This window comes from Elgaria multicarinata, chromosome 19 (assembly GCF_023053635.1).
Source record: "Elgaria multicarinata webbii isolate HBS135686 ecotype San Diego chromosome 19, rElgMul1.1.pri, whole genome shotgun sequence".
Classification (NCBI taxonomy): Eukaryota; Metazoa; Chordata; class Lepidosauria; order Squamata; family Anguidae; genus Elgaria; species Elgaria multicarinata.
Window position 1 is genome coordinate 19,864,352 of NC_086189.1, and position 27,792 is coordinate 19,892,143.

A 27,792-nucleotide genomic window follows, 5' to 3' on the forward strand; every position below is an offset into this window, starting at 1 on the left:
CCCCCCCCCCCGGCCCCCTGAAAAACATCAACAACAACTGAAAAGTGGTTTTGCAAAGTGCAGTTCCAGCTGCAAACGAGTGGTTTATTTGGACTTCTTCTCCCCGTTGTCTATAACACAAGTTTGAACTCCAATCAACGTCTGAGAGGGAAGGTGCTGATCTTGCAGGTTTTAAACATCCGACCATCCCCTCACTTCTACATTTTGGCAGCTGCGCTGTGTTTTCGAACCCCCCCCCCCCTTGCCATCGTTTAAAATATGCCTCCATGTGACGTATCATCTCCTCCGGGGTTTCGTGCGTGTTAAACATTCAGTTCCTTTTGCCGGGCAAGCGTCGGCTACAACTCGTCGGATCTGACCACATGGAAGAGGGTGACGTTGTAGAGTATTTGATGGCCGTTGTTCCATGCGTAAAGAGCTCTGTCTTTGGGGTTGTAGTCCAACATAGAAATATGCGAGTATTTGTTTAAGAAGGGGATGTCTATATACTCATAGGTGGAGGTGTTGGTCTGAAAGGCATAAGTCACCTTGGTTCCCCCCGAATAACCATTGGTGACGTACAAAGTGCCGCAGATGATAAACCCTTCCCCGGCGCTGCGCTTGGGGTAACTGGTGTTCCAAGTCTGTAGGCTTTGCAAGGTGTTGGGGTCCAACTTGCTGATGACGATGTTGCCCGCGTTCTGATTGGTGGCGTAGACGGCCCACAGGCCGTTCTCGTCCACCATGAGGTCGATGTCCGAATGGCCTCCCCAGGCGTAATGGTACACGTTGTTGAAGCCTGCGTAATCCAAGCTCCGGGTCTTAAGGATGGTCTCCGTCTTCAAGTCAAACTTGATGATGATGTGGCTTTGGTATTTGTTGAAATAGATCGAGCCGTTGTAGACCACTTGGCCCGTGCCGGACCACGGGTGAGGCAGGCGGTGGGAAGTGAAGTTGTCCGTGTTCATGAAATCAGACATGGATTTGTACTCCCGGACAAAGCGGTTGTTATGATAGCTGTCCATATACCAGACCTACGGAAACACAACGCGTGCGAAACAAAGGAAGAAAACAAACCGGCATTAGCAAAGATGCAGAAACTGTCGTCTATCTGACGGACTCCACGTAGCCCCTCCCTGCTACCCATTGAGATGGTCCATTCCTGGAAGCGATTCCTGAAGGCTCTGGGGCAGAATTTTTCAGTAGCCACAGCCGGTGATTCTTTCTGAGGCCTTTGTCGGATGGCCAAATGTAATGGGCCCTTGACACCATCGCTCCTGTGTGCTGTCCTTGGCACTCCTCTAGAGCAGTTGATCCGTCATACATTTGGATCTAACTGACTGGTTTTTTTACCTAGGGATGGGAGAACCAGCCATTTCTAAGTTTGCCTCAGTTCTCCAAAAACCACTTCGAAGCTCATTTTGACTCACTCCTGTTTTGGCTTTTGACCTGTTCTTCGGCTCATTCGAATGGGAAAAGCCTGTGCTTCAAACCAGAAAAGTGTGCCTTGCTGTGTGCTTTTCTCTCCCTGGACTAAAGTGTGAAAATGTGCATTTTCTTATAAAACACACATTTCAAAGTGCGCATTAACAGACAAACACTTTTTAAAAACGCAATCGCAAACTTGGGAATCCTGCGAATATTTCTCAAGTGGAAAAAGCGCATCTGGTCACATTCATGCCCGGGATTCCCAGCGGGACACGTTCGCATGATTTGCAAACGGGAAGCAAAATATTCGTGCATCCCGAGTTCCACCCTGGCATGATAAAAAGTGTGGAGATGTGGAGGACGCACACCTCTTTCTGGCAAACACAGCCCTGAAGGTTTACAGGCGGTGGAAGGAGACAAAGAGATGCGGCCATGCGACAGCACTCAATTAGATGATTAAATCTTCATAAATTAGAAGGTGCAATAGCACAGAGTGCAGCACTGAATGGAGGCCTGTCTCCGGGATCAAGGCATCAGCTCTTCTGTCTGACTGCCCCTTCCCCTCCCAGCCTTCTTTTCCTTCCGCTCCCTGATTCCCTGAGGTTGGCTGCAGCCGGGACTGATACAGAAATAAATCCCCTTTTGATTATCACTTGGTATCAGCAGAAGACGAGCCAAGGCTGCCTGGGGAGCTGGCGGCAAAAGCAGCCGGCTTCGTTGCTTTACGTGGAGATCACTCCCCACACCAGAGACCCCCCCCCAGATCAGAGCTACAGAGGGAGAAGAAAAGGGTTCCCTTGCTGCACCAGGCCACGGCCCACCCACCCTGGGCTCCTGCTTTCAGCAAGGCTGGCATTAAAGCAGGGTGTTCGGGCCTCAGGTCTGTGGGTGAATGCAGCCCAGTGTCTCAGTGCACTTCTGCTCCGCCTTCCCACCTGCCGCTCCCCATCAGAAGAAACCTCAGGATCTTCCACACCATCTAGGGGTCGTTGCATCCCTACCTTGGTTTCACCTTCCGGAGCCAAGGGGTCTGTCATCCATGAGCCAAACCTCGACCCAGACGTCTTGACCGTTATCGGGTCACTTATTGCTGTCAACTTCCCACAGGCTGCAAAAGAGTGGGTTGCAATGAACGCCAACAAATCATAGAATCATAAGAGTTGAAAGAGACCTCTGAGATCATCTGGCCCAACCCCATCCAGCCTCTGCTTAAATACCTCCAGCGAAGGAGAACCCACCACATGTGGAGGCAGAGTGTGTTCGCAATTGGGTTGTTTCTCCTAATGTTTAGCCAAAACCTGCTTCCCAGCAATTACTACCCTTTGGTTCTTGCCCTGCCCTCTGGAGCAGCAGAAAGGAACAAAAACAGCCCCTCTTTGCCCCAGGTCCTGGGGCGTCTGAGGTTTGACAGGAAACCGCTCCCCCCATTTTCCCGATTGTAACCTCCTTTCCTTCATGGGTGGCCATTGAGAGAAGGGAAAAGGGCTTTCCTCTGGGTCCATTCATTTGTAGGGAAGGGAAAAGGGGACGTGGGAAACCGTGAGGAGACCCCACCGTCTCCCTCCTGCCCTGACACTCAAATAAAACAAAATGCAGGGATGGGGGTTGATTTGGCCAACAGTTAGCCACACTTGGGTTTTGTTTTATTGTTCATCGCTCCGGAATCTGCTTAGATGTGGAGCAGTGTATATAAATGTTGTAGATAAATAAAAATAAATAAATCTCTTCTGGCCTTCTGCAAAGCGCTCTACATGAGGCTGCTCTTCAAGAGTTTCCAGAAACTACAACCGGTCAATACTGAAAGACCTGCTCTGGTTGCCCAACTGCTTTCTGGGCATAATTGTTCATGTCTTTGGTTTTGAACTTCAAAGCCCTCAGCTGCTTAGGACCTGGTCATCTAAGGGACCTTTGGGTCTTGCTATGAGCCAGCGTGGGTATGAAGTTCTGCAGGAGTGGCTGTTTTGAGGGTGCCGTTATGTGGGGCAGGCTTAAGAGGGCTTTTCTCCTGTGTTGCTCCCAAACCGTGAACCCCCTCTGTCAACCCCCCTCCTGGTTTCAAGAAAATGTGGGAAGATGCATCTTTTTAATTCAGCCTTTTAAATTATGCAGCTGTGTTAATGCTTTTAATGCTCTTGTGTTTTTTTTATTGTGTTGCAGTTTTATGGCTTAAAATAAAACCTTGATCTATTGCAGTGGTACAGAACAGGATTTGGTGGGGAGACGACACAGATTGCCCTCGCCAGGGTCTCCATGGGCCAGGGGATGTCCACTGGTCCCCCCTCACACCTGTGGGGTATTTGAGCCGTCCCCTCCATTATGATCACTCAGCAACTGTGTTTGAGCATGGATGGAGGTTCTAGATGGCCCATGCAGCCTACCGATCGTGAGCACATTCTCCGAGGGCAGAGCCTTGGGAAGCCCAAATGGAAACATCGGTGCACAAGAAGGTGGTTTCAGCAGATTTGCACAGCTAGGGAAAACAATGTTAGGGAAGAACCCTGAAAAAGGGGAGACGGGAACCTCCAAACATCCCAAAGTGGGACTGAGCATGCTTAGTGGTCGTGGGAAGCTAACTGGGAGGTGAAGGAGAAAACTGGTGGTGGTGGGGGGACATGGAATGGAGTCTCCTGGGAGAGGGCAGAAACATTCCACTAGGCAAGAGTTCCTACATGCCGTGGCTAAGTGCTAGGGGCAGATCCAGCAATGGTTGGAGGGTCCTCAAAAGTCCACAACGGGGCTGTTGAACCTACAGCCGTATATGCAAAGGGAGCTGCATTATGCCAGGTGTTTATCGGTCCTAAGGGGAAGGCAACCTGGTGCCCCCCAGTTGTTTTGGACTACAATTCCCAGAAGTGCCAGCCAACGTGGTCAATGTCTCAGGTTGATGGGAATTGTCGCCCTAAAGCAACTGGAGGGCCCCTGTGGCAGCTCTTCTAGGAATCAAGCGGAGGTTGTTCACCTCACCGTTCCCCTTAAGTCGATGTGCTGAGAATGCACCTTGCGCATGCCCAACGCATCGCTTGTCACTGAGCTACGGCCAGCACCGCCATGTTGCTGAAAGCCTGTGACTCTGTCCTGCTCTGCGAATTTGAAACGGTTCCCCTGAACAGTCCGGGGATCAACTCCCTGCTCCTGGGCTCCAGCTGTCTTTTCTGTAGGCTCCCTTTTGGGCGGTGGGACATCAGTACCCAACGAGCGACACGTGAAGAGGGGCACCGTGGCAGCAACGAACGGCGTCTGGGGCAGGGCCTCCTCCGTCCCTGGCAGAAGCAGCACCGGCACATGTCTCCTGCACATGGAATAGTTCCTCCAAGGGCCTGATCCACACGGGTGTTTCAGGTGAAGCTTGTTGGGGTGGCAATTTGACCTGTCCGCCCCACAGGGATTGGAGCCACTGATCCCCACTCTTGCTGGCTTGGTATAAAAGGGAGTATCTCTGAGCTTGTGCAGAGTGCCTCTCAGAGGGCTCTTCTTGGCCTTTCCAAGGGCTTGCATGTTTTCAGTGGGTTTTCTCCACACACCCCTTCCCTTTGTACAGCAGTCACACATAAACACACTCACAACCCCCCCCCCCCCACCCCCCTGTCACCACAACCTGATTTTGAAAATGTTTCCCTGTTTTGATTGGGCTGTTTGTTTGCCTATATTACTCTCCAGCAAATAATAATAATAATAATAGTAATCAACCAAATACAAACCCACCCTCTTTGGTGTGCAATTCTCGTAACACATGTAAATTTTGTATGCAGTTTTGCCTAATATATCCATTCTTGTGGAAGGGAGAAAGCAATTTCCTGAATATAATGCACACGGAGCATTATTTTCACATATATGCTCACAGCTGTGTGCATTTCCCCTAAGGTACATATTTTGGGATTGGAGATGGAGAACCCCACAGCAAAATTTGGGGGAAGTGTGCATTTTGAAGGATAACTGAGTTTTGGTCCGTGCACCGGTTTGAACATGCGGAATTAGTTAAGTTCGCATTCAAATGTGAAGTAAGCAAATCCCTCCCTTACCCCTCTTCCCTACGGGAAGGAGGCACAGGCCTGTGTGGAAACCACAGCTTCTGATTCGGGAAACCGCTCCCTTCATCCCTGACGTGTGGGGACATCAGTGGGGATGCAATTTGCATCAGCTTGGGGGCACCATCATCTATTCTGTCTTCATACGTTCCAAGGTGAAAAATGGTTGGCTCTGAAAACAGATGCTGGGGTTGAGTTCTGGTGTGCCTCTCCGGCCAGCGGCGTAGTGCAGCAAGGGCACCCAGGGGTGCAAACCCTGACACTTTTTAATGAGCAGGGACGTTGACGTCATCTGCCACCCACCATAGATTTCCCGGTTCCCTCTGAGCTTAGCTGCAATCCTAACAGTAGCTGCAGAGGGTGTGTATGTGTGTGTGTGTGTGTGTGTGTGTGTGTGTGTGTGTGTGTGTGTAATGAATTTTCCCAGCAACCATAGATTATCCACTGTTGTCATGTAAAATATCTGGGGCCTCATGGTTTTGAAGGGGCATTTCAGACCCATTTGCTTTACCAAAGAGCTGCTGCCGATGGAGATGAAAACTGCTAGCTGTCGTTTGCGGAGAGAGACTGACTTCTCCCCCTGTAACTTTGGACTCTTTGCGTGGGGCGTTCCTACGGGGATTGTGAGGATGGGCACCTGCCCTTTGCAATTCACCGCTCCACCACTGCCCCTGGCACAAGCTGCACTCCGTGGGAGTGGCGCCTAGCCCTGTCTGGCACCTACTGTGCCTCATGGTCACCACCGATTCAGCCCTGAAGGCGAGAACGCCGACGCCTCTCCGTGGGCCGGGGCGCCTCCTCCTCCTCCTCCTCCTCCTCCTCCTCCTCCTCCTCCTCCTCCTCGCTCCCACCTGCACATCCTACCTAATTTTTGCATGCAAGCCCGGAGCCTCTCTTCCAAGTTTGACACTCTGTTCTGGAGCTCTTCGTAGTCATACGCGCCAATCTCCTCCTGGAGCACGTTAAGTACAGACGTCAGATTCTGGACTTCCTCTTTAAACTGCAAAACCAATTTGGCATCGGCTTTGTACTCCTCCAACACTGGGATCAAAGGCCTAAGCTCCTCCATTTTCGCTTTTATCGCCTGCAAGGTTAAAATAAGCTTGGTTTCAGTGCTGGGCGTGCAAACCCCCCGCCCCGCCTCGCGCCCCTGCCTGCCTGCCTGCCTGCCTGCCTGCCTCTGCACCTGGCCACTCACCATCCTCACCAGACTGACCATCATTATTATTAATATTATTAATGCTTGGGTGGGAGTCCAAATGTGGAAGGAATATATAAATATATATCTTTATATATATAATATATTAAACAGTCGCAAGGACACCGTCTTATTTGGGAAAAAAGGCCTTTATTTAGAATTTTTTTTCTTTTTTAGAATGCAACATCTTAAGGTTACATGCTTCGGTCACATACACAAATTCTTTTTTTTTTCTTTTCCATAAATTAATAATAATAATAATAATAATAATAATAATAATCAATGCATTGACAAGGAGTTCCAGAACTAGTGATGAAATGCATCGCTACAGTTTACATGCAAAGGAAGAGCTCTCTCGGTTGTGTGTGCGGTTGGCAGTGGTGCTAATTTTGAGAAAAACAGAACGGGGAAAAAGAGAGGAAAAAGATGAAAATCAAGAGGAGAAGAAATCAAAGGATGGTGGGAAAATCTCTCTGCCCTCTGGTATTTTTTTTTTCATGGTTACATGTGTGTGTAAGGATGGACAGCTTCTTCAGTCAGTGCGACATTGTAAAAATTTCTTTTAAGTTAGCCCTGTAAGCAAGAAAATGAGACACTGTTGGAGAACTTTGCTCGCTAGCCTACAGACAGTAGCTATTAGCAGACCAATTAAATATATATATATATATATATTAAAAATCGCAGCTCTGATCTTTCTAACTGCTTTGACGCGCAAGCAAGTCTCATGGGCTTACTCGGATGCCAACGTAGTTATCGTCACAGCCTGTGACTTTTTAAAAATAAAATAAAAAGGGAAATTTCCCACCCGTGCTCAGCTTTCCCTGACTGGGTGCCTCCCAGATGTTTTGGACTTCAGTTCCCATCGGCCTCAACTAGCACGAGCAATGGCCAGGCATGATGGGATTTGTAGTCCAAAACAGCTGGAGAGCATCAGGTGGGGGAAGGTTGGCTCACATCATTTGTCACACATTTGCAGGCTGGGGGCAGTGGTGGAACACAGGAAGCCATTTAGGCCAGGATTGTTGATACTGACTAGCAGCAACGACTCTCCCGGGAACCAGGAACCTTCTGCCTGCCAAGCTGGGGTTGTGCTATAGAGCTAATGCAATTCTGCCTAAAAACAAAGTAAGGTTCTAGTCCTCATGGTTCTGATCAAAGGGTGGCTTTAAAGCGGATCGTAGAAGCTGCCTTACATGATGTGAGACCATTGGTCCATCAAGCCCAGTACTGTTGGCACTGACTGGCAGCAAGGGCTCTCCGGGGTTTCAGGCCGGATTCTTTCCTCGCCCTACCAGGAGCTGCTACTGGGGATGGAACCTGCGATCTTCTGCCTGCAAAGCAAGGGCTTTGCCAGCTGAGCTCTACGCCCCTCTCCCCTCCAATGGATGCAGGTGGCCTGGTGAAGGCGAGGAGCATCTGTGCCCCTGAACTCCCCACAGCGACCTCAAGGAGCAAAGCCTCGCGGATGCAGCCCACCCCCTCAGGACCTGCTGAAATGGCCACGAGCGTGACCAGGACGTGGGCCGCCTCCCCCCTTGTGCCTGGCTGCCCTGTTTCCAAAGGCGGGCCTGTCAGTGGCCCTCAGGGTGCATTCCTGGGCCGCCCGCCCACCGGCCATCTCAGGGGCTTCTGCAATCACAGAACTGTGAAGCCCAAAGGTCTGCAAAGGCAATTAACCTCCGCACCCCACCCCGAGCCCCAAGGTGTAGACATCAGTCCCCGTTCCCCCATCACAGCCTCAGGCACCCCAGTTTGGCAGGGGAAGATTTGACCCGGGGAGGCCAGTTGCAGATCCCCCAAACGAGGGAACGCAAAACTCCCGCAACCGGTCCTTCGGCCCCAGGGCCAAGTTTAACTTTTGGGAAACTCTTGAGGGCCCTGGGTTGACCCTGACTTAAAGAAAACTGGGTTGAGAAAGAGCCCGATTCTTCCCCCTGGCCAGGGGCAGGCCTGGGGGAGGCAGAGGCAGAGGGGCACCCTCAGCGGGAAGGAGGCTCACCTTGAACTGCCTGGCCAGGTGTTGCTTGTGGCTTTCTTCTACTTGCTTGAACTTTGATTCCAGCCCTCGCATCTGGTTCTCCATCTTCTCGACGTACTGTAGGTCTCGCTGGGTCCTCCTGTCCAAGACCTCTATTGACTGGGACATGTTTTGTACCTGGTTTGGAAAAGGGGTGGGGGTGGGGGTGGAGGTGGGGGTGCCACAGGGAGAAAAAGAGGCCAACAGAATTAACGAGGCTAAACGCTGAAGAACAGCACGCCTTGATGGACCCTTCAGGGTGCAGCTGAACCTCCTTCAGCCTGAAGGTCAGATTCGGTTTCAGAGAAGTCCGAAAGGGTTGGATATTCCAGTGGTCAAATATACCAGCACATTGGTCTTAAAGCTCTTGTTGTCAGCGATTCGGCCTTGGGAGGAGGAGAGGCATTCCCATCGTTTAGATACAGTTGAAGAACGGGCATGGAAAGAGGAGTACTTTTGAAAAAAATGTGTGCAAGTACACTTTAATGAAAGGGAGAAGAATGTGTGAATTTCAAAGACGGGCACAATAAGGGGAAAATGCACCCAAATAGGCCCAGATTTTCATACCAAAAGAAAACCAGAGATCTCACAATCTTGTATGGACTCAAATCAGAACAAGCGTCAAGATAGGATTCTGAAAATTCGTGTGTGTGTGTGTGTGTGTGTGTGTGTGTGTGTGTTGCACCCAAGCTGGGAATCCACCAATAGATCAGTGGTTGGGGAAACAGGGTTGGGACTGAAGGAAAAGGTCCAGCAAAATGGGAAACCCTGGAAGACTGGCACCCGGGAGTGTCACATTGGACCCGTAGTCTAGAGTTGGCTCGCGAGGCTGAGATTCAGCACTCCTGATTTACACAGCCAAGTATTTAATGCTGGGGGCGGGCGGGGGGGGGGATTAGTGAAACATTTTCTTTGCCCACTTGGTCCTGTAACGGCCTTAAAAGTCTAACAGCAGGAACCCAAAGAATGTTCACTCAGAAGCACACTTTGGGGGTGTTGCCAGAGAAAGAGGGGGAGAGAAGCATCAGGACTCTTGAGATGAAAGTTGTGAATAGGGTAAATGTGCAGGACAAACACCATCATCATCATCATCATCATCATCATCATCATCATCATCATTGTCAGAAACAAAGCCGTGCACCAGAAAGACCAAACTTGTTGCTACGTTGAATGTGTAGTGCGATCCTAACTTAGTAAAAATTCCGTTTAAGTGTGTGTAGCCCCAATCTGGATTGGGACCACTGTATATGGGCAGGGGTAGGTGGGTGAAAGCATCTGGTCTAGCTGCTCCCCCCTCCCACTCGTTCACCCCCCACATGCCTAGGTGCAGGGGCTTCCATTGGAGCGAATGGAGGTGTCTTCCTTTTTGGTTTAGCCCTGGCGTGCATGCAGATGGCGTGAATTTGGGAGAGAAAGGGGATCCATGGGCAGGTTTCACATCCACCCTGCTCACATATGGGGTCCCAGTCTGGGTTGGGGCCCTGCACACCTATACAGAAGTAAAAGGAAAGCGTTAGCATCCGCTGCACACCACGCCTGGGATGGGGAATCCCTGGAGTTTGCATTTTTGGCCGGTCCTCTGCCTTTGGGCCACCTGCCCCCTCACCCCCACCCTCAGAAAGTGGCTCCCAGGAGTTTCTCTGAAATCAAATTGGGCCCTCAGGCTGAAAGAGATTCCACACTCCTGTGGTACACACTGAACATAGCACATAGTTTTGCCCTGAGGCTACTTCATGTTGACGTGCCGGGCAAGCCCCACTGAAACGAATGAGCAGCTGGGCGGAGTGTGAAGCCTGAAGTGCCTGGTGGATTGTGCCCTAAAGGCAGCGGAGGCTGTTGGCTCCAATGTCAGTGTGTGTGTGTGTGTGTGTGTGTGTGTGTGAATGAATCCGCTCTGGGTTTCAGTCAGGATGCTAAAGAAGCTCTCCGAGGTACAGAAGCACCGTGGACATCTCCTTCAGAGTTCTGACTAAAACCCATAGTGGGTTTACCGCCCCACTGACAATGGAGTCAGCAGCCTCCACTGCTGGAAAGTATTCTTGTGTCCTGCTGTCTGTCAACACTGCTAGGAATTCCAGACTGGTGGGTAAGCCCACTGTGCAAACCACGTACTTTGACGTGCACCTGAAAACCTCGACACCAGAGAAGCATCTTCACAAACAAAGGCATTCCCGGAGAGCAAAACAGCCGCATTCGTTCTCCTGCTTTTGGAAGGGGCGGAGGCAATTCGTCCCCCCCCGTCCCCCCCCGGGATGCCTTTGACAGAGAGCAATGTTCCCGCTCCAATATGAATTATCATCTCATCATGTACGCATGACAGTCATTGATGGCCGAAGCAGGAATCGAGGATGCCAGTGTCAAAGATGGTTGCCAGACAAGCATCACGGACTTGCTTTGATCCTTATTACGGCATCCATCATTAGGAGAGACGTGCAGCTTGACAGCACCGGCGTAAATAGCCAGCTGATAAATAATGCACATGCTATTTTATGCGTGGGGCATCTATTCCCAGTTTGCACAACTGGGAGCATGCTATGTGGCAAGGGCCCCCAGTGCCTCTGGCCCAGTCAGGGGACGGCATCTTTAGTGGGCCACCTTGCCCTCCACAAAGCCTTGGCAAGGCCTTCGCTCCCACATCAAGTGCCGCCTTCGTGGCTGGAAAGAGCGGGGAGATCTTGTACGTATTATGACATGTCGTGCTTTGTACAATGTGCTGAAGGAACAATGTTTGGGGCAGATTTTAGAGAGATCTTTGGGGCGGCCCCATTAACAAGCCCATCATCTACCTGGCTATGGCCATGGCTAGACCAGGCCTATATCCCGGGATCATCCCTGTACATCCAAGTGACACTCAGGGGATCCCGGGAGCAGGCAGGGACGACCCCTCCCTTTGCCTGGGATAATCCTTATGTCTAGCCAAGGCCTTTGTGGGCAAGAGAGAGAGATCCAGCTGCAAAGAGCGTGCCTTCTCACAGACCTTGGTGCCAGGCAAAACATCTTAAAGGACAATACTTTTTTTTAAAAAAAAAAAAAGTTCATGGGCAAATTCATAGGATTTTGTACAGGTTTGGGCGATTTTACCTTTTTTAGCTAGAGAGCCAGAATTTTAAGGCTATCCCAGGTCAGGGGTACTGAATAAGACCTGTTTCAGGGACACTTTTGGGAGGCTCACTCCAGTGGTAGGAGAATCCAGAGGCAAAACCGCTGGGCCCAAACTATCCCTATATTTTTGCTTAAAGCTCTTATGGCCAATCACGTAGCCTTAGGAGAAGCATCACAACCATTTTTTGGGGGGAAACTACCAGAAAATTGGCAGCCAGGGATAAGGGGCGGGACCAGGGATACGGGCATCCTGGACCCAAGCAGGCCAGGTTTGCCTCCTTCCCATGAGGCTCAACACCCTGGGGGTTAGACTGATGGATTGTATTCTACCAATTCTGTATTTGGGCCCTGCTCCTTTTGCATCTGGCCCCGTCCACCATACAATCATAGAAGAGTAGAGCTGGAAGGGGCTTCTAAGGCCATCCAGTCCAGCCCCCTGCTCAATGCAGGAATCCACCTTAAAGCATCCCTGACAGATGGTTGTCCAGCTGCCTCTGGGATGCCTCTAGTGTGGGAGAGCCCACCACCTCCCTAGGTCATGGGTTCCAGTGTCAGGTGAGGCTATATTTCTATTTAAATTACAACCAGTCTTTCTAAATTTGCGTCTATATATCTCAATCGGCATATGCAAAAGCTATGCAAATCAGTGCCCTCTTTCATCCTCTGTTCTGGTGATGTGTTCCCGCTTTTGGGGCAGGACATAAGTGATCACCCTAAAACCAAAAGGTCAATTTGTTCCAAGGACTGGGGGAGGGGGAAAGATATCCCGCTGGATTCATCAAATCCTGGCCGGCAGTCTTTCAAATGCCAGAGATAATGATACGTTTAGTCACAAGAATCCAATTAATTTAATGGGGGGGGGGGAGCGAGCAATGTCATTTCACAAGAATTTGTGCATGTTCAGTGGAAGCTATTAAACAACGAATCCTTTGATCCCAAGATTATATCCCATAATAAGATTCCTTTGATGTCTCTGGACTGCAGACTATTAAAAACAGATTACATGAGCGTTGGTGTAAACAGAGAGAGAGAGAGAGAGAGAGAGAGAGAGAGAGAGAGAGAGAGAGAGAGAGATATTCCTCTTTTGTTACTATTTGATGCTCAACCTTTTTAATGCCAGCAGAGAGGAGGGAAGGTGCCCCTCCATTTTAATTTTGCTGCTGTCTTGTCTTTTTTTGGAGCCTGGTCTTTTGAAAATGTTGAAGCATTAAATTAATGAAAAGCAATGGAATTCAAGCCAATTGGAGATGTAATATTCCCCCCCCCCCCAATCCTCTCCCGTTGATTTATTTGGGGCAACAGCCTGGCTTTGATCTTTTCATGGTTTTAATTAAGAAAGAATGCATTCTGCCATCTTGAACTTCTATTCCCCCCCCAACTCTCAGTGCTGCAACATCATAAGAACATCATAAGAGCCCTGATGCTGGATCAGACTGAGGGTCCATGTAGTCCAGCACTCTGTTCACACGGTCACCAAACAGCTGTTGACCAGGGACCCACACAATCAGGACACGGTGCAACAGCCCCCTCCCACATCCAAGGGCATTAATTTATCTCCTCTACAGCTTCCAATAAGCCTCCTCTGCACACTTTAACGTCGAATTTAATTATTATGTATTTATTGTATTTCTATACTGCCTTTTCAAAGTCAACCAAAGTGGGTCTCCAGATATTCTCCTGGTGCTCAGATATTTAAATACTGACATCCTGCAATATTAGAAATGTTACAATATTCGGTAGCTGACAATGTGATTCTTATTTAGTATTCAACAGTGGATAGCTTATGTCTTATTATTGGTGCCTGATGGGTCCTCTAAAGGAGCTACATTTTCAAATGTGGAAATGAAAAGTTTACATTCTAATGCATTATTTTTTTATAAAAAAGATGAAAGGGCTGGATGTGGACTGGATCCATTACCTTTTCTAATAGCTGCCGCAGTTGCTTTGTCCTGGCGTCTCGTGAGCACATGGTCTGTTGAGGAGCCACAACCGTGCATATGCAGCGCCCTTCACTGTCTTGAGCAGAACTGTACACCTGCCAGCTCTCCTCTGGGTTGGTAGGCAGCACCTGGGTGGACACATGGGAAAGGAAGCACAGGAGATGGAAGCAGGAGGCCTCAGAAGCAGAGAAGCATCAGAAAGGGAGACACGATAAGGAAATGAAGGCAAAATCGAGAATATGGAAGAAGAAGAAGAAGAAGAAGAAGAAGAAGAAGAAGAAGAAGAAGAAGAAGAAGAAGAAGAAGAAGAAGAAGAGATGGAACCAAAGGTAATAGTAGTAGTAGTAGTAGTAGTAATAATGGGATTGGATCTAGATCTGGCTATTGGGCGGTATAGAAATGTAATAAATAAATAAATAAATAAATAAAATTTATGCTGATGGAAGTCAGCTTTGCAGACCCCTGCTTCCTACAGCAGCCCTTGAAAACTCTACACAGACAGTTAGGAGACCCTTCTGAATGGTTCACCTGTGCTGGGGGTGGAGGGGGGTCCCCCAAAATAGAATGGAGGGACCTTCTGTGAGCGGAGTGCTTTCTCTCCCCAAAGACCCACTTAGCTAGTTAGTTTATTTGTTTATTTAATAGACAGCTAATAAGGCAACCCAGATTAAAGGCAGTGTCTTAATTAAAACAGAGGCTAAAAATAAACAAATTGGAAAGACAATGGAAAAACAGTGCAATGAAAGAAAGAAATACTGTGGAACGATTGAGAACCTCTTCGGCTTATACACCACCACCATCATGTACAGCATACAAAGTACTTCACTGACTTCATCTCAGTCATTTTACAACAACCCTACCAGGCAGGCCTTGAGCCCCAGTTTCTAGAAGAGGGGAGAGGCCTGATGCCTAAGACCATGAAGTGAACGAGTCAACTGCCCCCCAGAGCGGCTCCTCCTCTCCCCCACTGCCACCTGCTTGTCCACCTGCTGCCTCTGGCTCCGCCCCAGGTAACGGAAGTGGTGAGGAGGAGGAGCAGGAGACGCCGAGGCCTCCTGGCTGTCAAGCAAGCCAGTGGGAGCCATGATGATTAAGAGGAGGCCTGTGGAGGTGAGAAGGTGGACTCACTGGCCTCCCGTTGAGGGTGTCTTGCCCAACACCCCCCCCAAAACGCACTAGAGGGTTCTAATGGATGTCCACCCTTTGTAAAACAAAGCAACCCCCCCTCCTGCTTGAACCAAACTCCAAACTGTCGGCATTTCTCCCATCCTGAAGAAGAGCAGCAATCGACGGGAAACCCCGAGGGCTCCCCGAGGGATGGAAACAAGGACTCCAGCCAGCAGATGAAAGCCGCGTGGCCTCCCAACACAGCCTCCTCTTCCCCCTTGCCCGACTGCTTGGGATTTGTTTTGCCAACCCACCACGACATCAGCATTCCACGGCAGCCCTGCATCGATCTGAGCGTGGGACTAAACCAGGAGCAACGACATGCCAAATTGTGCCCGTTAATGAGGGAATGAAGGCGCAATCCTGATCACATCCCGGGTCTCCATTCCCACCTGTTTGGCAACATCTACAGGGGGAGGAGCAAATGACATTTCTTCTTCTCCTGTGCTGTGATGGTTCCAGAGGATTTCTGGCATCTAGCAACCTTCTGCCCAGCTTTGTTCCCTACACATGTTTTGCAGAACACATGATCGAATCACTGGTTGGACGGTGATTGCTTTGAAAGGCCTGATCTCCCAGCAGCTGGTGGAGAGACAGCTTGTCAGTATCACTGCCCATGTATAACCTTGCGAGATGCTGACAAATGGCAGAAATGAAACCTGCTCTTTTCTAACACGAAGATGCTGAAAAGTGGCTCTGGTACGAAGGGCAGAAGGGTGCAGGACCAGGCCCCTTCCACAACGGCCAGGCTTCGGGTGGCTTCCTGGGTTTCATGCCTTCCTCTTTCCATTCAGAATTGGCTCTCCTGTGGCTTAGCTACTGGGGAAGAAGAGATTTAAGCTAAAATACCCCAGTAGCTTTGGTGTATTTGGCTCCACCCCTTCTGCGAGAATTTGACCCTGAGACTGACAGAGGGTCAACACTCCTAGCGAATAACAACAATAACAACGGGACAGGAAAACCCCGACTGAGATGGAAATACATTCTGTGAAGCCTGTTTTCATAGTTGATCTCAGTGGCCAGCTCTACTGGTCAACTCTACCCCACTCCCAAATTACAACCTGCCCCCTGAATCTGCTGTTCCTAGAACAGACAATGAAACATCTGGTTGTTTGTCCAAATTCTCCAGGTACGCGGTGTTCCGAAGAACATCTCCAGGGTCTATTTTTGCCAGCGGCATCAATAATTCACCACTTTAAAAGCATCTTTATGGCCAGTCTGTTCCCCAGGAGGAACAGGGAACTGGGTTGGAAGGCAGAACAAGTACACACCGAAAGGCTTTCTGCTGTAGGCTTCAGCAGGGTTGGGGTGGGGTCATGGTTCGAGAACCGACACACCTGCTTTGAAAGTGTCCCACCCCGTGTCTCAGTCTTTCCAGGATCTCCAGTTCAAGGGTTTTAGGAGACGCTCTGATTGGCAGCTTGGATTGCTGTGGCTAGCCAGATCAGGAGAAAGCCAGATGTGCGCTGGACCATAAGAAAAGCCCCCAAATTCCCGGCCACACCACACCTTTATTAGGAGAGGGATGCTTGGATTTCGTTAAATCCATTCCCATCTGTTTTTCGCCAATTGTCAGGGCTCTTTCGCTCCATCTTCTGCTGATTGACGGAACTGGTTTTTCTTTTAGGTGTGAATGAGAATTTTGTTCTGCTTGAACAAATATGCATCACCACAAGTGTGGATTTGTGCAAGCACACTCGCTCCCCCCCCCAAAAAAGTAAGAAATAGTCTGCAGGCCCACTGAATCCACACAAATAGGAAAAAGCCGTGAAATCTGCAGGGAGCAGAAATCTAAACTCATTTGAATGTCTTGCAAATTCCTCGGGCATCCCTAACGAGGAGCACGGCACCACCTCGTGGGCCAGGTTTTGAAATCATCAGGTAAGATGTTACAAAAGCCAAGGAAGGGAGGGAGGGAGGAGACAGCAAAGGCAGCGTTGATGTTGGACTGTTGTCCTCCAAATGGGCTGGACTACAACTCCCATCATTCACAGCACCACTCACTCTGGTTCTCTAGCACAGTTGTCTGCAATGTAGTGCTCTCTAGATATGTTGGCCATTGGCCAGGCTGGCTGGGAATGGTGGGAGTTGGAGTTCAACAGATCTTGAAGGCACCTGGTTGGGGAGGCTCCATTAGGCTCTCCCAGGTGTCCTGTCAGTTCCAGGTAACACCTAGAAAGGGCCACAGTGAGTCCAACTAGCCCAGTGTTGGGGACACTGACTGGCATACCCTGAAAAGGGCTGTTGAATCTCTTTCAGCCCCAAACTGGGAAACTACCTAAAATCAGTGGTTGTGGGATAGGGGGTGGGGCCAGGGAAAGGGGCGTGGCTTGGGACCTCCAAGAGGGCTGGGTTTCACTCATGGGCCTGAGTTGTTGCACTCCTGTCCTGTTTGTTCCAATGGTCAGCTGGTTGGTCACAGTGTGGACACAATGCTGAACTAGACGGACCCTTGGTCTGATCCGGCAGGGCAAGTTTTATGTTCCTACATTCTTATATTCTCATGGTTATTATTACGGCTTGCTATTACCAAGTAATTCCTTGCCCCCTGAAGCTAAGAGTCAGTCCTGTTGCAAACCTGGCCCCACTGCAGCTGTGTCACCTGCAAGCCAGCTTCTCATGTACAAGGCCACTGTGAGATTTGCCTTCGGAGGTCTGAGCTCGATTCCATGTTGTTGTTTCAAAACGTGCTCCCATCAGTCCAGCGGATCACGAGGAGAGCGCCCACGATGTTTCCTTGGGGCACCATCCCAACGACACCATCTGTGCCTCCAAAGGCACATGAAGCAGTGTTTCCAATTGCTAAGGAGCTCCCTTCTCCTGGGGATGCAACACATTGTGAGCACTGCACACTGGGCCAAGGTCAACATCTTTCGCGTGGGGGATATGGCTGGCGGCCAAGGTCATGAAGGCTCTGCATCTCCTGTGTCAAAGATCTACGAAATTCTATTTACTGTCCTTTGGCTTGGGGGCATCTCCATATGTTCTCTTCAGGGGTTGGAAAAAAAAAGACATTTCCATTTATTACATTGCTTTATTAGCCTCTCGGAGGCTACAGCACACAAATCAAAACAGATCAACTGTTTTTATTACCCAGGTAGATGGGATGCACAAATAATGGTGGATTTTATTAGATCCACTGTGTCAGTAGGGCGAGGGAGCTAGCCATGGTGCTGAACAAGGCCCTTCCTCATGTCAGTAGGGCGAGGGAGCTAGCCATGGTGCTGAACAAGTCCCTTCCTCATGTCAGTAGGGCGAGGGAGCTAGCCATGGTGCTGAACAGGTCTCTTCCTCGCACAGGAAGGTGCAAGCTGAACAGTAACTCCCTGTCACCACACTGCTGATCTTTCCTCTTCCCTCCTCTTCCCGTTTTCCTTGTGTGTCATGCCTGTTAAAATTGTGTGTCTGTAGGCAGGGACTGTCCTGTTTTACGGATTGTATGAAGCTGCTAAGGGAGCCTTTTTGGGCTGAGAAGTGGCATTAAAAAAAAGCACTTAAAGTAAATCAAAATAAATAATGGAAAGCAATGGTAGGCTTGTCAGGGGCAGCTCGGGAGGTGCTCCGCTGAAGGGAGGCCCACCTCTCCCCTGGGCCTTTAATATTGCCAGCTCCACGTCATGGGGGTTTGTGGCCACTGCAGTCATGCCACCAGTGGCCCACACAGAAGCACTGCTAGAATCTCAGCACATCTGCATAGCTCTGCCCAGTGCCAGCTCTCAGTCTGGGCAAGACTCCCTCCATGGACCACCTCCTTTAGGGACTCTTCCTTCTCACCACCACACTCACCAGCTGCTGTTCTCGTTATTGCTCCCACGTGCTTCGCTTGAGATGCAGGGAGCACGCCGGGATCTCCTGCTCCTGCCGCTCCCTCTTCCCACCACCTCCATTGCCTGAGCCAGAGTGAGAGGCGGCAGGCGGGCAAGCAGGTTGCAATGGGGGAAAAGGAGGATGGAGTCCCGGAGGTTCTTGTCAGTGGGCCCCTGCTGAACAGTGGCCCCTCGACAAGTGCCCCACCACGCCTACCCTCAACGCCAGCACTGCCTCTGCTTGCAATCTCAGAACCCCCCCTCCATCCACTCCCCAGTGACACTCAGCAATGGCAACTGATAAGGTCGCCCTTCTAAGTGCAATTCCAAAATCCATATCAGCGCCATGCCTTTACTAGGCCAAGCAAAACATCACGCAAACTGTGCAAGCTCCTGAGACCCCCAGATCTCTTCTTCAGGCGTTAGGAGAGGCAGGTTTGGCCAGTGAAGGAGGGGGAGAGAAAAAGGTGGAGTCACAGTGTCTGCATGTTCCAAGTACCAAGATGAAATGTGTGTGTGTGCGTGTGTTTGGGGAGGGGGGAAGGGTCTCCAGATGTTCAAACTGGGTTCTGCAGGCCATGGGATGACTGGACCTACTGCTGCCTCCCAGACATCTGGGAACCAGAAAGATAAAAATATCCCCCCCTCCCCCGCCACCATTTTGGAAATATAAAATCCAGTGCATGAGCCTGTGCTACTTACTGAATCCATTTTGGATCTTTCAATTGAATTAAAAGTGAATTGACTTTTGTTCAGCTGGCTCAAAAGAGCAGAGCACGAGCAGGGGAGAGAAAAGGAGACAAATTCACTTACTGCAGTATGAGCCAATATTGGTTTAAATATGTTTCTAACAGCTATGGTTTTTCACCTTCATTCTTATTCTAAAGTATGCTGCTGGTAATTCAATATGGATTGGGACCCGTGTGTGTGTGTGTGTGTGACTTTTAAGAACTGGATTAGGCTCCCTGTACAAACATTATCAATCATCATCATCTTATACAGATTTAAAGTAATTCCTGTTCCAGCCCAGGAATGCAGCTAGAATTTCCTCTCAGGAAATGGCCACTTAATGTGTTCATCTGTACTCTTCTATTTATGCCCCAGTGACCAGTTCGCACATGCAGATTCGTTGCAGCACCCATGCCCTCCCTGGGTGAATGAGGCATCAGACAACAGCCCCCCTCCCATAAACCACAACAGGAATGTTTATATCACTCTGACTTTTCAGCCATGCAGCAAAGGATCCGACCGGTCACGGTGGGTCAGTCAGCTCCAACTGATCACAGCATGGGATGGAGAAATGCATGTGTGAACTGGCCCTGTACCGCACAGCTTGTTTTATTCCAAGGGCAGCCTTCACCAGGGGAAAAACAACTGGGCCGTGTATCCTTCCTGCCGCCATTCACCTTTCTAGCTCCTTCTAACTACAAACTTGGTTCACAAGAAAACTTAAATAGGCGTCTGAATTATCCCGAATGCAGCCGTCTAAACAATGACGAAGGGCCTTGATCAGGCTTCTCTACCCTCAACCTTCTGCTGGGACGTCAGTATTTCTTCTGCTCTCACACAAGTCTGCCTTCTTTGTCCTCCCAGTCAAGAGGCCAAATTCTCTCCCCCACGTTCCTGGGAACTGCTCCCCCCGCAAAGGTCCCTCAAAGCTAGTTCTTTGTCTCTTCATCTAGAAAAAAGAAAGACCTGGAGACTGGGGAGGTTGTGTTTTTAAAAGGATCCTTTTCAGATCAACAGGCGCAAGGGTTAGGTTTTTTTTGGGGGGGTGTCCAAAAGATCGGCTGGTCCATTTCCAAAAAGCCAAAGCCGCATCCCTGAAAGGATGCTTGACCCTGTTCTCCATCCAAACTCAACCTTTTCTTTTCTGAAAACATGACCATGATCGGAAATAGCTGAATAAAACACACCGAACTGCAGCACTGAAAACAGCATCTTTGAGCACAAAAGTTACTTGGGGAGGGGGAGGCATGACGTGAGGGGGGAGGAGTTACAGGAGGGAGAAAATTTGGGGGACCACATCCCCCTCCTCCCGTGATTCGCAAAATCGATCACAGTCATGCCTCAGCCCTACCCTTCTCCCTCTAAAACATCTTTTCATCAGCCTCAAGGCTCCTGCATACCGAAGGCAACTCAGCTTCCTTCAATTTCATTTGATTTAATCCCCTAAAAGGCTCTGGTTTGATAGCAAACGCAGGACATTATTTCTTGCACACAAAAAGGTTTACAAGTGCTTTCTAGTTTCCACCCCACCCCCTTGCTCAGGCACACACACACACACACACACACAGAGAGATTGACCTAGTCAGCAACACACTATACACTACAGCAAAACCCCACAAGGTCCTTGACTTAACAGCCCAAACCTAGGTGTGTTTACTTGGCAGTACGTCCCGCTGCATTTGATGAGGCTTACTCAGAAGTAAGTGTGCACAGAATTGCACACAAGCTTTAATTTCTGAACAAACTGCCTCCCATTTGGAAGCTGGGGGGAAAAGGGAATTCAGCACATTAATCCATTCGGGTCTTTGGCAGAGGACGCCTCTGCTTCTTCCTCACGCTCCGTTTTTGGGGTTCTGCGTCTCCATCGCTCTTCTTCACCTGCTGCATGGAAGGGTTCCCGGAACCTCTTTTGCAGCCCCGAAGGTGGCTCCTGCCCCCAGGAGTCCATAATTGCAATTTTGACATTGCGGAAGTCAAGCGGGGCGGGGGAGAGGGGGGAGAACAGGTGGAAAGGTGGAGCAGAACACCAGGAGAACGTGGACAGAGGCTGCTGCATGGATGTCGGCTGCCCTGCAGTTGGGGATAAGGGTCACGGGGTTCAGCACACACCCCACCACCACCACCAAGCCTTTTCCTTCCCAGCAAAAGAAGCCAAGGCGTTTCGCTACACTGGGAGGAATTTAAGAGAACTTCAGGAGCGGCCTTTGCCCAGCTCAGACTCATCCATCCAGCTCCATCGCCCTGTCCGTCTTTACACCCCAAAACAAAGCCCAGTGATGTCAGCGCGCCTTGCAAATGAAATGCCCCGGACTGCAGCCTCAATGGGTGCTCTCCTTCTGCAGAACTGACCCCCCCTCCCCACAGTCTGCCTCCAGGTCCTCCTCTCTCTACCCCCTGCCGCCACTGAAACGTTCACACACGCACACAGGCGTGCCTTTGCCCACCACTTGATCTCTCTCGGCGGGGCTGCTGCATGGGGAATAAACTCCAGGGAAACACACACACACACGCGCGCGCGCAGAGCAAGTTGGACCGGCGGTCCGGGGGTTCCCTCCGGGTTGTTAAAGCCACAGTAGCGATGTGTCCACACATGCCCAGGCGTCGCGGGTGCGGCAGTCTTGGAACGATGTGCAAACTCATGGAGACTGCTGCGCACCGCTGACGGATGCTTGCGGAGGATGAGCCACGAGGCGAGACACTCCCCCCCCCCCCGCCGGCCCCCTGAAACACACACAACTCCCAAACTGCTGGGTGGGTGGGGTCCTCCCCCCTTCCAATATCCAAACCGGAGAAATGAGCCCAATCTTGGGGCGGGGGGGGGATAGACGTACACCAAGGAGCCAGGTGCGCCTCCCCTCTCGCCAGAGGCTGACCACAGGTGGGGAGTCTCTCTCTCTCTCTCTCCCTCTCTCTCTCTCTCTCCCCTGCTCCTCGCACCCGCAGGTGCCCGCCGCCCTCCCGCCCGCGCGCCTCGGCCCGACGCCAGGGACTCACTCCGGTGCTCCTGTCCAAGGTGCCCCCGGAGGCTGCGGTCAGCTTGGTGGTGTTGAGCCCCACGAGCGAGGGCAGCGTCTGCGACATCCAGTTGGTGATCATGGCCATGGTGCTGAGGACCACGCCGATCTTCAGCAAGGGCACCGACATGGCGCCGGGCGCCTCGCCTCCCCCGCCGCCGCCTCCCGGGCCGCCTCCCGGGCCGCCGCCGCCGCCGCCGCCGCCGCTGGGGCGCTCCGGGCGCCTTCATTCCGACCCGGGCCGCCGGCCCCTCTCGGCGCCCGCCGCCGCCGCCGGCGCCGCCGCCGCCCCGGGCCAGCCCCGCCGCATGGCCGCCGGACGGCGCTCCCGCATGGCCGCCCCCGCCCGGCCCCTAGCAGCCCCGGCCGTGGGTCCCGGCGGGCGCCGCCTCGCCCCTCGCCTCGCCCCTCGCCTCGCCCAGCGCCGGCAGGCAGCAGCAGCGGCGGCGGCGGCGGCGACCCCGGAGCGGCTGCGCCGGCACCACCGCGTCCCCGAGCTGCAGAGCGCCTGGGCTGCCCACCATGCCCGTCTGCCCGGTGTGCGCCGGATGGGCCGGGGACGGACTGAGCCCGGGCGGCGAGCGGCGCGGAGCCGGCAGGGGCGGGAGGGGAGCGGGGCGGAGCCGGGCGGTGCGCGCGTCGGCCCCCCGAGCGCGCGCTGATGTCAAAACCGGCGCGTAGCTCCTCGCCTGATGTACTTCGGCCCCCCCCCCCCCGGCCCCCCTCCCGCGTCCCTTCCCGGCTTCTCTCTGCTCCCCCCTGGTGGCGAGAGGAGGAAGGCAGGCAGAGAGCGGGCGAGAGAACGAAGGTGAGACCGGGCAGGAGAGACAGGGAGAAGGACAGACAGAGACAGAGGAGCGAGACAGACGCCCAGGGAGAGGGACGCACACGCACACGCATGGACCAACCATTTCTCCCTTCTGTATTTGACACTGGCGATAAATCTCAGGGATGCAGGCAAAAGAAAGACCCTCTCACACCACCCGGCACCCCGTCCACACATGGGTGCATCTGATGAAATGGGACGTGCTCACGAAAGCTCATGCCAGAACCAATGGGTACATTTGTAAGATGCTTGTTTGCTTCTGCAGGAGACTAACGCGGCTCCCCCCCCCCCTCCTGGAAATGGTGCCAGGCAGACATGGATGTGCATCACTCCTTTCAACACTCCGGGCCTCACTCTTTCTGCCTGTGCCTCCTAACGCCTCAGTGACCCCTCTCTTTCACCATGTTGCCACCCTTGGCAGCCCAAAAGTCCCCTCTTCTTCCAGCCACCAAGAGTCTTGCGCCGCCTTGAAGACTGACATGTTTATTCTGGCGTCAACATTCATGGACTATCGCCCACATTGGACAGGTGAATGAAACTGCTGGGTGGGCCCATCAGACGCGGTGGGCCATGTCTACGAAAGCCCATGCCAGAATAAATGAGTTAGTCTTTAAAGCATCACAAGACGCTTGGTTGCTTTCGTTGCCACTGGCTAAGAGGGCTTAAGGGACTTCTTCCATTCTCCCTGACACACCCCTTAAGCATAGGGACATGGGAAGCAGCCTTCACCCCTCCCAAGAACAATATATTGATGTCACCTCTCTCCTTTCCTTCCGCCTCCATCCTCAAAACCTCCCACTTTTCCAAAACCTTGGCACGACCCCTTAGAAGGAGTTCTCCCCATCTGCAACAAGACCTAACATGTAGACTGTAGCCTCCTCAGGGCAGGGAGTTGTCTTTCTTCCTGATGCTGCCCTGTACAGTATCAAGCTCACCGAGGGGCTGGAGTCATTGTGACTCAACGCAGGGCATTCTTAGGAAGAAAGGGCGAAAAAAAGCAGGTTGCAATCCCATAAAACGCCTTCTCTCAGGGGTCCGTCTGGCCCCAGAGATAAACCAACTTCCAACAGGAAGACCTTCTTCCCAAGTCTTCAGGAAAGTTCTGTTTTCACTGGCCTTGGGTCAAGGCCATTGATTTTTATTGGTAAGTTTTGGATTTATTGTTTTAAGTGGGTCATTTCTGGTTTTTTGTTATGGGTTTTATTGAAACTTTCATTGAAATTTATTTTATGCATTTTTTTAAATTGGCTCCACTTTGTATGTTTGTTTGTTTGTATCTTGTGCACTGGCATGAGAGGCTTCCGCCCTTACAAGTGGCCTAGAAATACAGACAGACAGACAGACATAACCACTTATCTGGGTGGATGCTCCATTGAATTCAGTGGGGCTTACTTCTAGGTGGACATAGAATCATAGAACAGCAGAGTTGGAAGGGGCCTACAAGGGCCTTGAGTTCCTGCTCAATGCAGGAATCCACCCTAAAGCATCCCTGACAGATGGTCTCTTGAAGGCCTCTAGGGTAGGAGAGCCCACCACCTCCCTAGGTAACTGGTTCCATTGTTGTACTGCTCTGACAGTCAGGAAGTTTTTCCTGAGATGTATAGCATTGCAGCACCATGTCTTGCCTTGTTGTTCCCTGGCCGACGGCTGTTTGGCCACTGTGTGAACAGAGTGCTGGACTAGACGGACCTTTGGTCTGATCCAGCATCCGGGGACTTCTTTTGTTCTTCCTTGCTTGCTGGGCAGGCAGAGAGCCGGGGAGCCAGGAGGCCGCGGCGTCTCCTGCTCCTCCTTCTCACCCCCTCCATTGTCTGGGCCGGAGGAAGAGGCAGCAGGTGAACAAGCAGCGATGAAGAGGAGGCACAAGTCCATGGGGCTTTTGTCAGTGGGCCCCTGATCGGGCGAGGGCCCTGGGTAGGCGCCCCACTCTGCTGCCCCTGGACGCCGGCCCAGGGATTGCTTGAGGAAGGCAGCCTGGGAGTACTGAGTCTGTTCTTTCCTTTCAAGGGGCAGCTCATAGGGTAGCAATGGGTGTCGCCCAGCTGGTCGACTGATCTTTGCAGGTGCAAAGCACTGGTCTTCCTTGCAGGCGAAGAGCTGCAGTCAAAGCGGCCGGGGGGGGGGACGGACACGGGACTTCTGTGCTGCACAAATGTGCTTCTAGAGCTGGAGAGCAATTCCTTGGTTGTGGTGCCACCTTCTAGCAGCGGCTGGCACTGCAGGCTTCCCTCGGAAAGATGTGTCGGAAGGAGCGGAGGAGAGCAAAGGGGCCACCGAATGGAGAAGTCGACGGAGTTTGCGGCCCTGCTCGGCGACTTCTTTGGATAGACGGAAGGATCAGGCCTCTCAGCTGGCATCTCCGTTTCCAGTGGTGGCCTTAGAATCATAGAATCATAGAATACTAGTAGAGTTGGAAGGGGCCTAGAAGGCCATCGAGTCCAACCCCCCCTGCTCAATGCCGGAATCCATCCTGCAGCATACTTGACAGAACAAGTCACCTGACTCCTGCAGAATGAGTCACCTGACTCCTCTGCCATGTCCTTTTGAAACCCAGGTGAAGTCCTTGGATTCTCCCGGGCATCTCAAGAACCACCTTCCTGCTTTTAGAACTCTGCACAGTTTTGTTTTGCTTTGCTTTGCTGACAGTCTTGTGCTGGCTCTTATAAGCTGCATGGTTTTCCCACCCTAATGTGGGTTTTAGTTTTAAACAATAACAACCTTGTGTTTTTTTTATTATTGTTTTATTGTGGTTTTATATTTTAAATGCTTAAACCAATAAATAAAAACTTGCACACTGCCCCAAGGACTTTGGTTACTATCTGGTTTAAAAGTGTAATAAATAAATACATCTAACAAAATCTCTGCTGTGAACTCAGGCAACCTGCTGTCATGATCTGTGATATGAGGATGATCCTACTGAACTACTTTATAGGGTTGCTGTAAGGATGATCAGGATGATCAGGGGTCTGGAAACAAAGCCCTATGAAGAGAGACTGAAAGAACTGGGCATGTTTAGCCTGGAGAAGAGAAGACTGAGGGGAGACATGATAGCACTCTTCAAAGACTGGAAAGGTTGTCACCCAGAGGAGGGCCAGGATCTCTTCTCGATCCTCCCAGAGTGCAGGACATGGACTAACGGGCTGAAGTTAAAGGAAGCTAGATTCCAGCTGGACATCAGGAAAAACTTCCTGACTGTTAGAGCAGTACAACAATGGAACCAGTTACCTAGGGAGGTTGTGGGCTCTCCCACACTAGAGGCCTTCAAGAGGCAGCTGGACAAGCATCTGTCAGGGATGCTTTAGGGTGGATTCCTGCATTGAGCAGGGGGTTGGACTGGATGGCCTTGTACGCCCCTTCCAACTCTGCTATTCTATGATCAAAGCAAGGTAATTCAGGTAACATGCCCCAAATGCTCTAAAGCACTGTCAAAAGCGAAGTCTCAGTATCTCTCCTTTTAATTGCCAACTCGGGTGCTGAGTGTCAACAGTATGGCCACGCCCTCCAACAGTGACAACACAAGCGGAACCAAAATGAAGTCAGTGAGAAACAAGAGAGAAGTATCATCAATATATTCAGGGAAACCCTGAGATTTACAGAAACAAATAAACACATCTAAAAAAATATAAAATTAAAAGCCTTAGAAGGTAAACCTCCCACCCTAAAACAGACCAGTGAGGACTGAGGGCTCAGTAGCCATGGATGTTGGAAAAGAAATGGAAAATGCGGGCAGGGTAGATGGAATGGAGTGTCCTGGTGGAGGGTACGGGTGGAAGAGGAGCATGCCCTTTAGGAAATGAGTGTGCGCTGCGGCATTTTGTTTTGGGAATCACACTTGCTACCTCTTTTGGACAACAGATAACATTTGATTTCAATATTTGACCCTCTTGCAGAGATGACATGTAATACAGTGTGATCTACAGAGCCCTCTTCTATGTGTCTACCCTGAAGCAAGGCCCGTTGTTAGTATTCTTAATGGACATGCAGCAGTGTTAGTAACGGAGATGACATGCAACCACGTTTAATCTTTAAAACAGGGGGAGGGGATTTACATGTCTTTGTTATTCCTTTGTTTCCCTCTGCCTTGCATTTCAATCCTGGTTTTAGGAGAAGAAATTTCTAAAATGGATTTCAGAGTTGGATCACGCACAGCCTAAGTTCTTGAACTGCATTTACATCTTAGTGTACAATGGATACACACACACACACACACACACACACACACACACACACACTCATCCAGTGCTCTGCTGTGGGACAGTTTTGCTCCACACACTTACTGGTCCCAGATAGAGATGAACGACACTCACAAAGCTAGAGACGCACGGAGGACGGAAAGGTGAGTCTCACTGTTCCAGAGTGAGACCAGGCTCTTGATAAAACCACCAGCCCTTCCTCCAGTCATGGTTGGACCATCTGAATTGGTCCCCCACCCTGACAGAAGAAAGCACTCACAGCCCAAATCCTATCAGAACCTGGTCTGACCAGGATAAGGGGGTTAAATCAACATCCTGCCCCCAATATAAGACCCCTTCTTCCTGCCAAGATGGAAAGATCAAATCCG

At 51.0% G+C, this 27,792-nt stretch overlaps 1 protein-coding gene across 2 annotated transcripts in view; it reads right to left on the bottom strand.

Moving 5' to 3' along the window:
* Positions 1-241: 241 nt before the first annotated feature.
* The window catches only part of OLFM1 (olfactomedin 1), a 42,366-nt gene continuing 14,815 nt past the window's right edge, over positions 242-27,792 (bottom strand). The window contains exons 1-6 of one of the 2 annotated variants that reach the window (XM_063144693.1): positions 22,386-22,601; positions 13,668-13,817; positions 8,630-8,785; positions 6,297-6,516; positions 2,409-2,515; positions 242-1,013 (exon numbers count right to left, since the gene is read on the bottom strand). In XM_063144693.1, coding sequence (XP_063000763.1) covers positions 339-1,013; positions 2,409-2,515; positions 6,297-6,516; positions 8,630-8,785; positions 13,668-13,817; positions 22,386-22,535 — 1,458 coding nt within the window. In that variant the 5' untranslated portion in view covers positions 22,536-22,601 and the 3' untranslated portion in view covers positions 242-338. Of the gene's footprint in view, positions 1,014-2,408; positions 2,516-6,296; positions 6,517-8,629; positions 8,786-13,667; positions 13,818-22,385; positions 22,602-27,792 lie in introns of those variants that run through there. The other variant, XM_063144694.1, reaches the window with a different exon arrangement.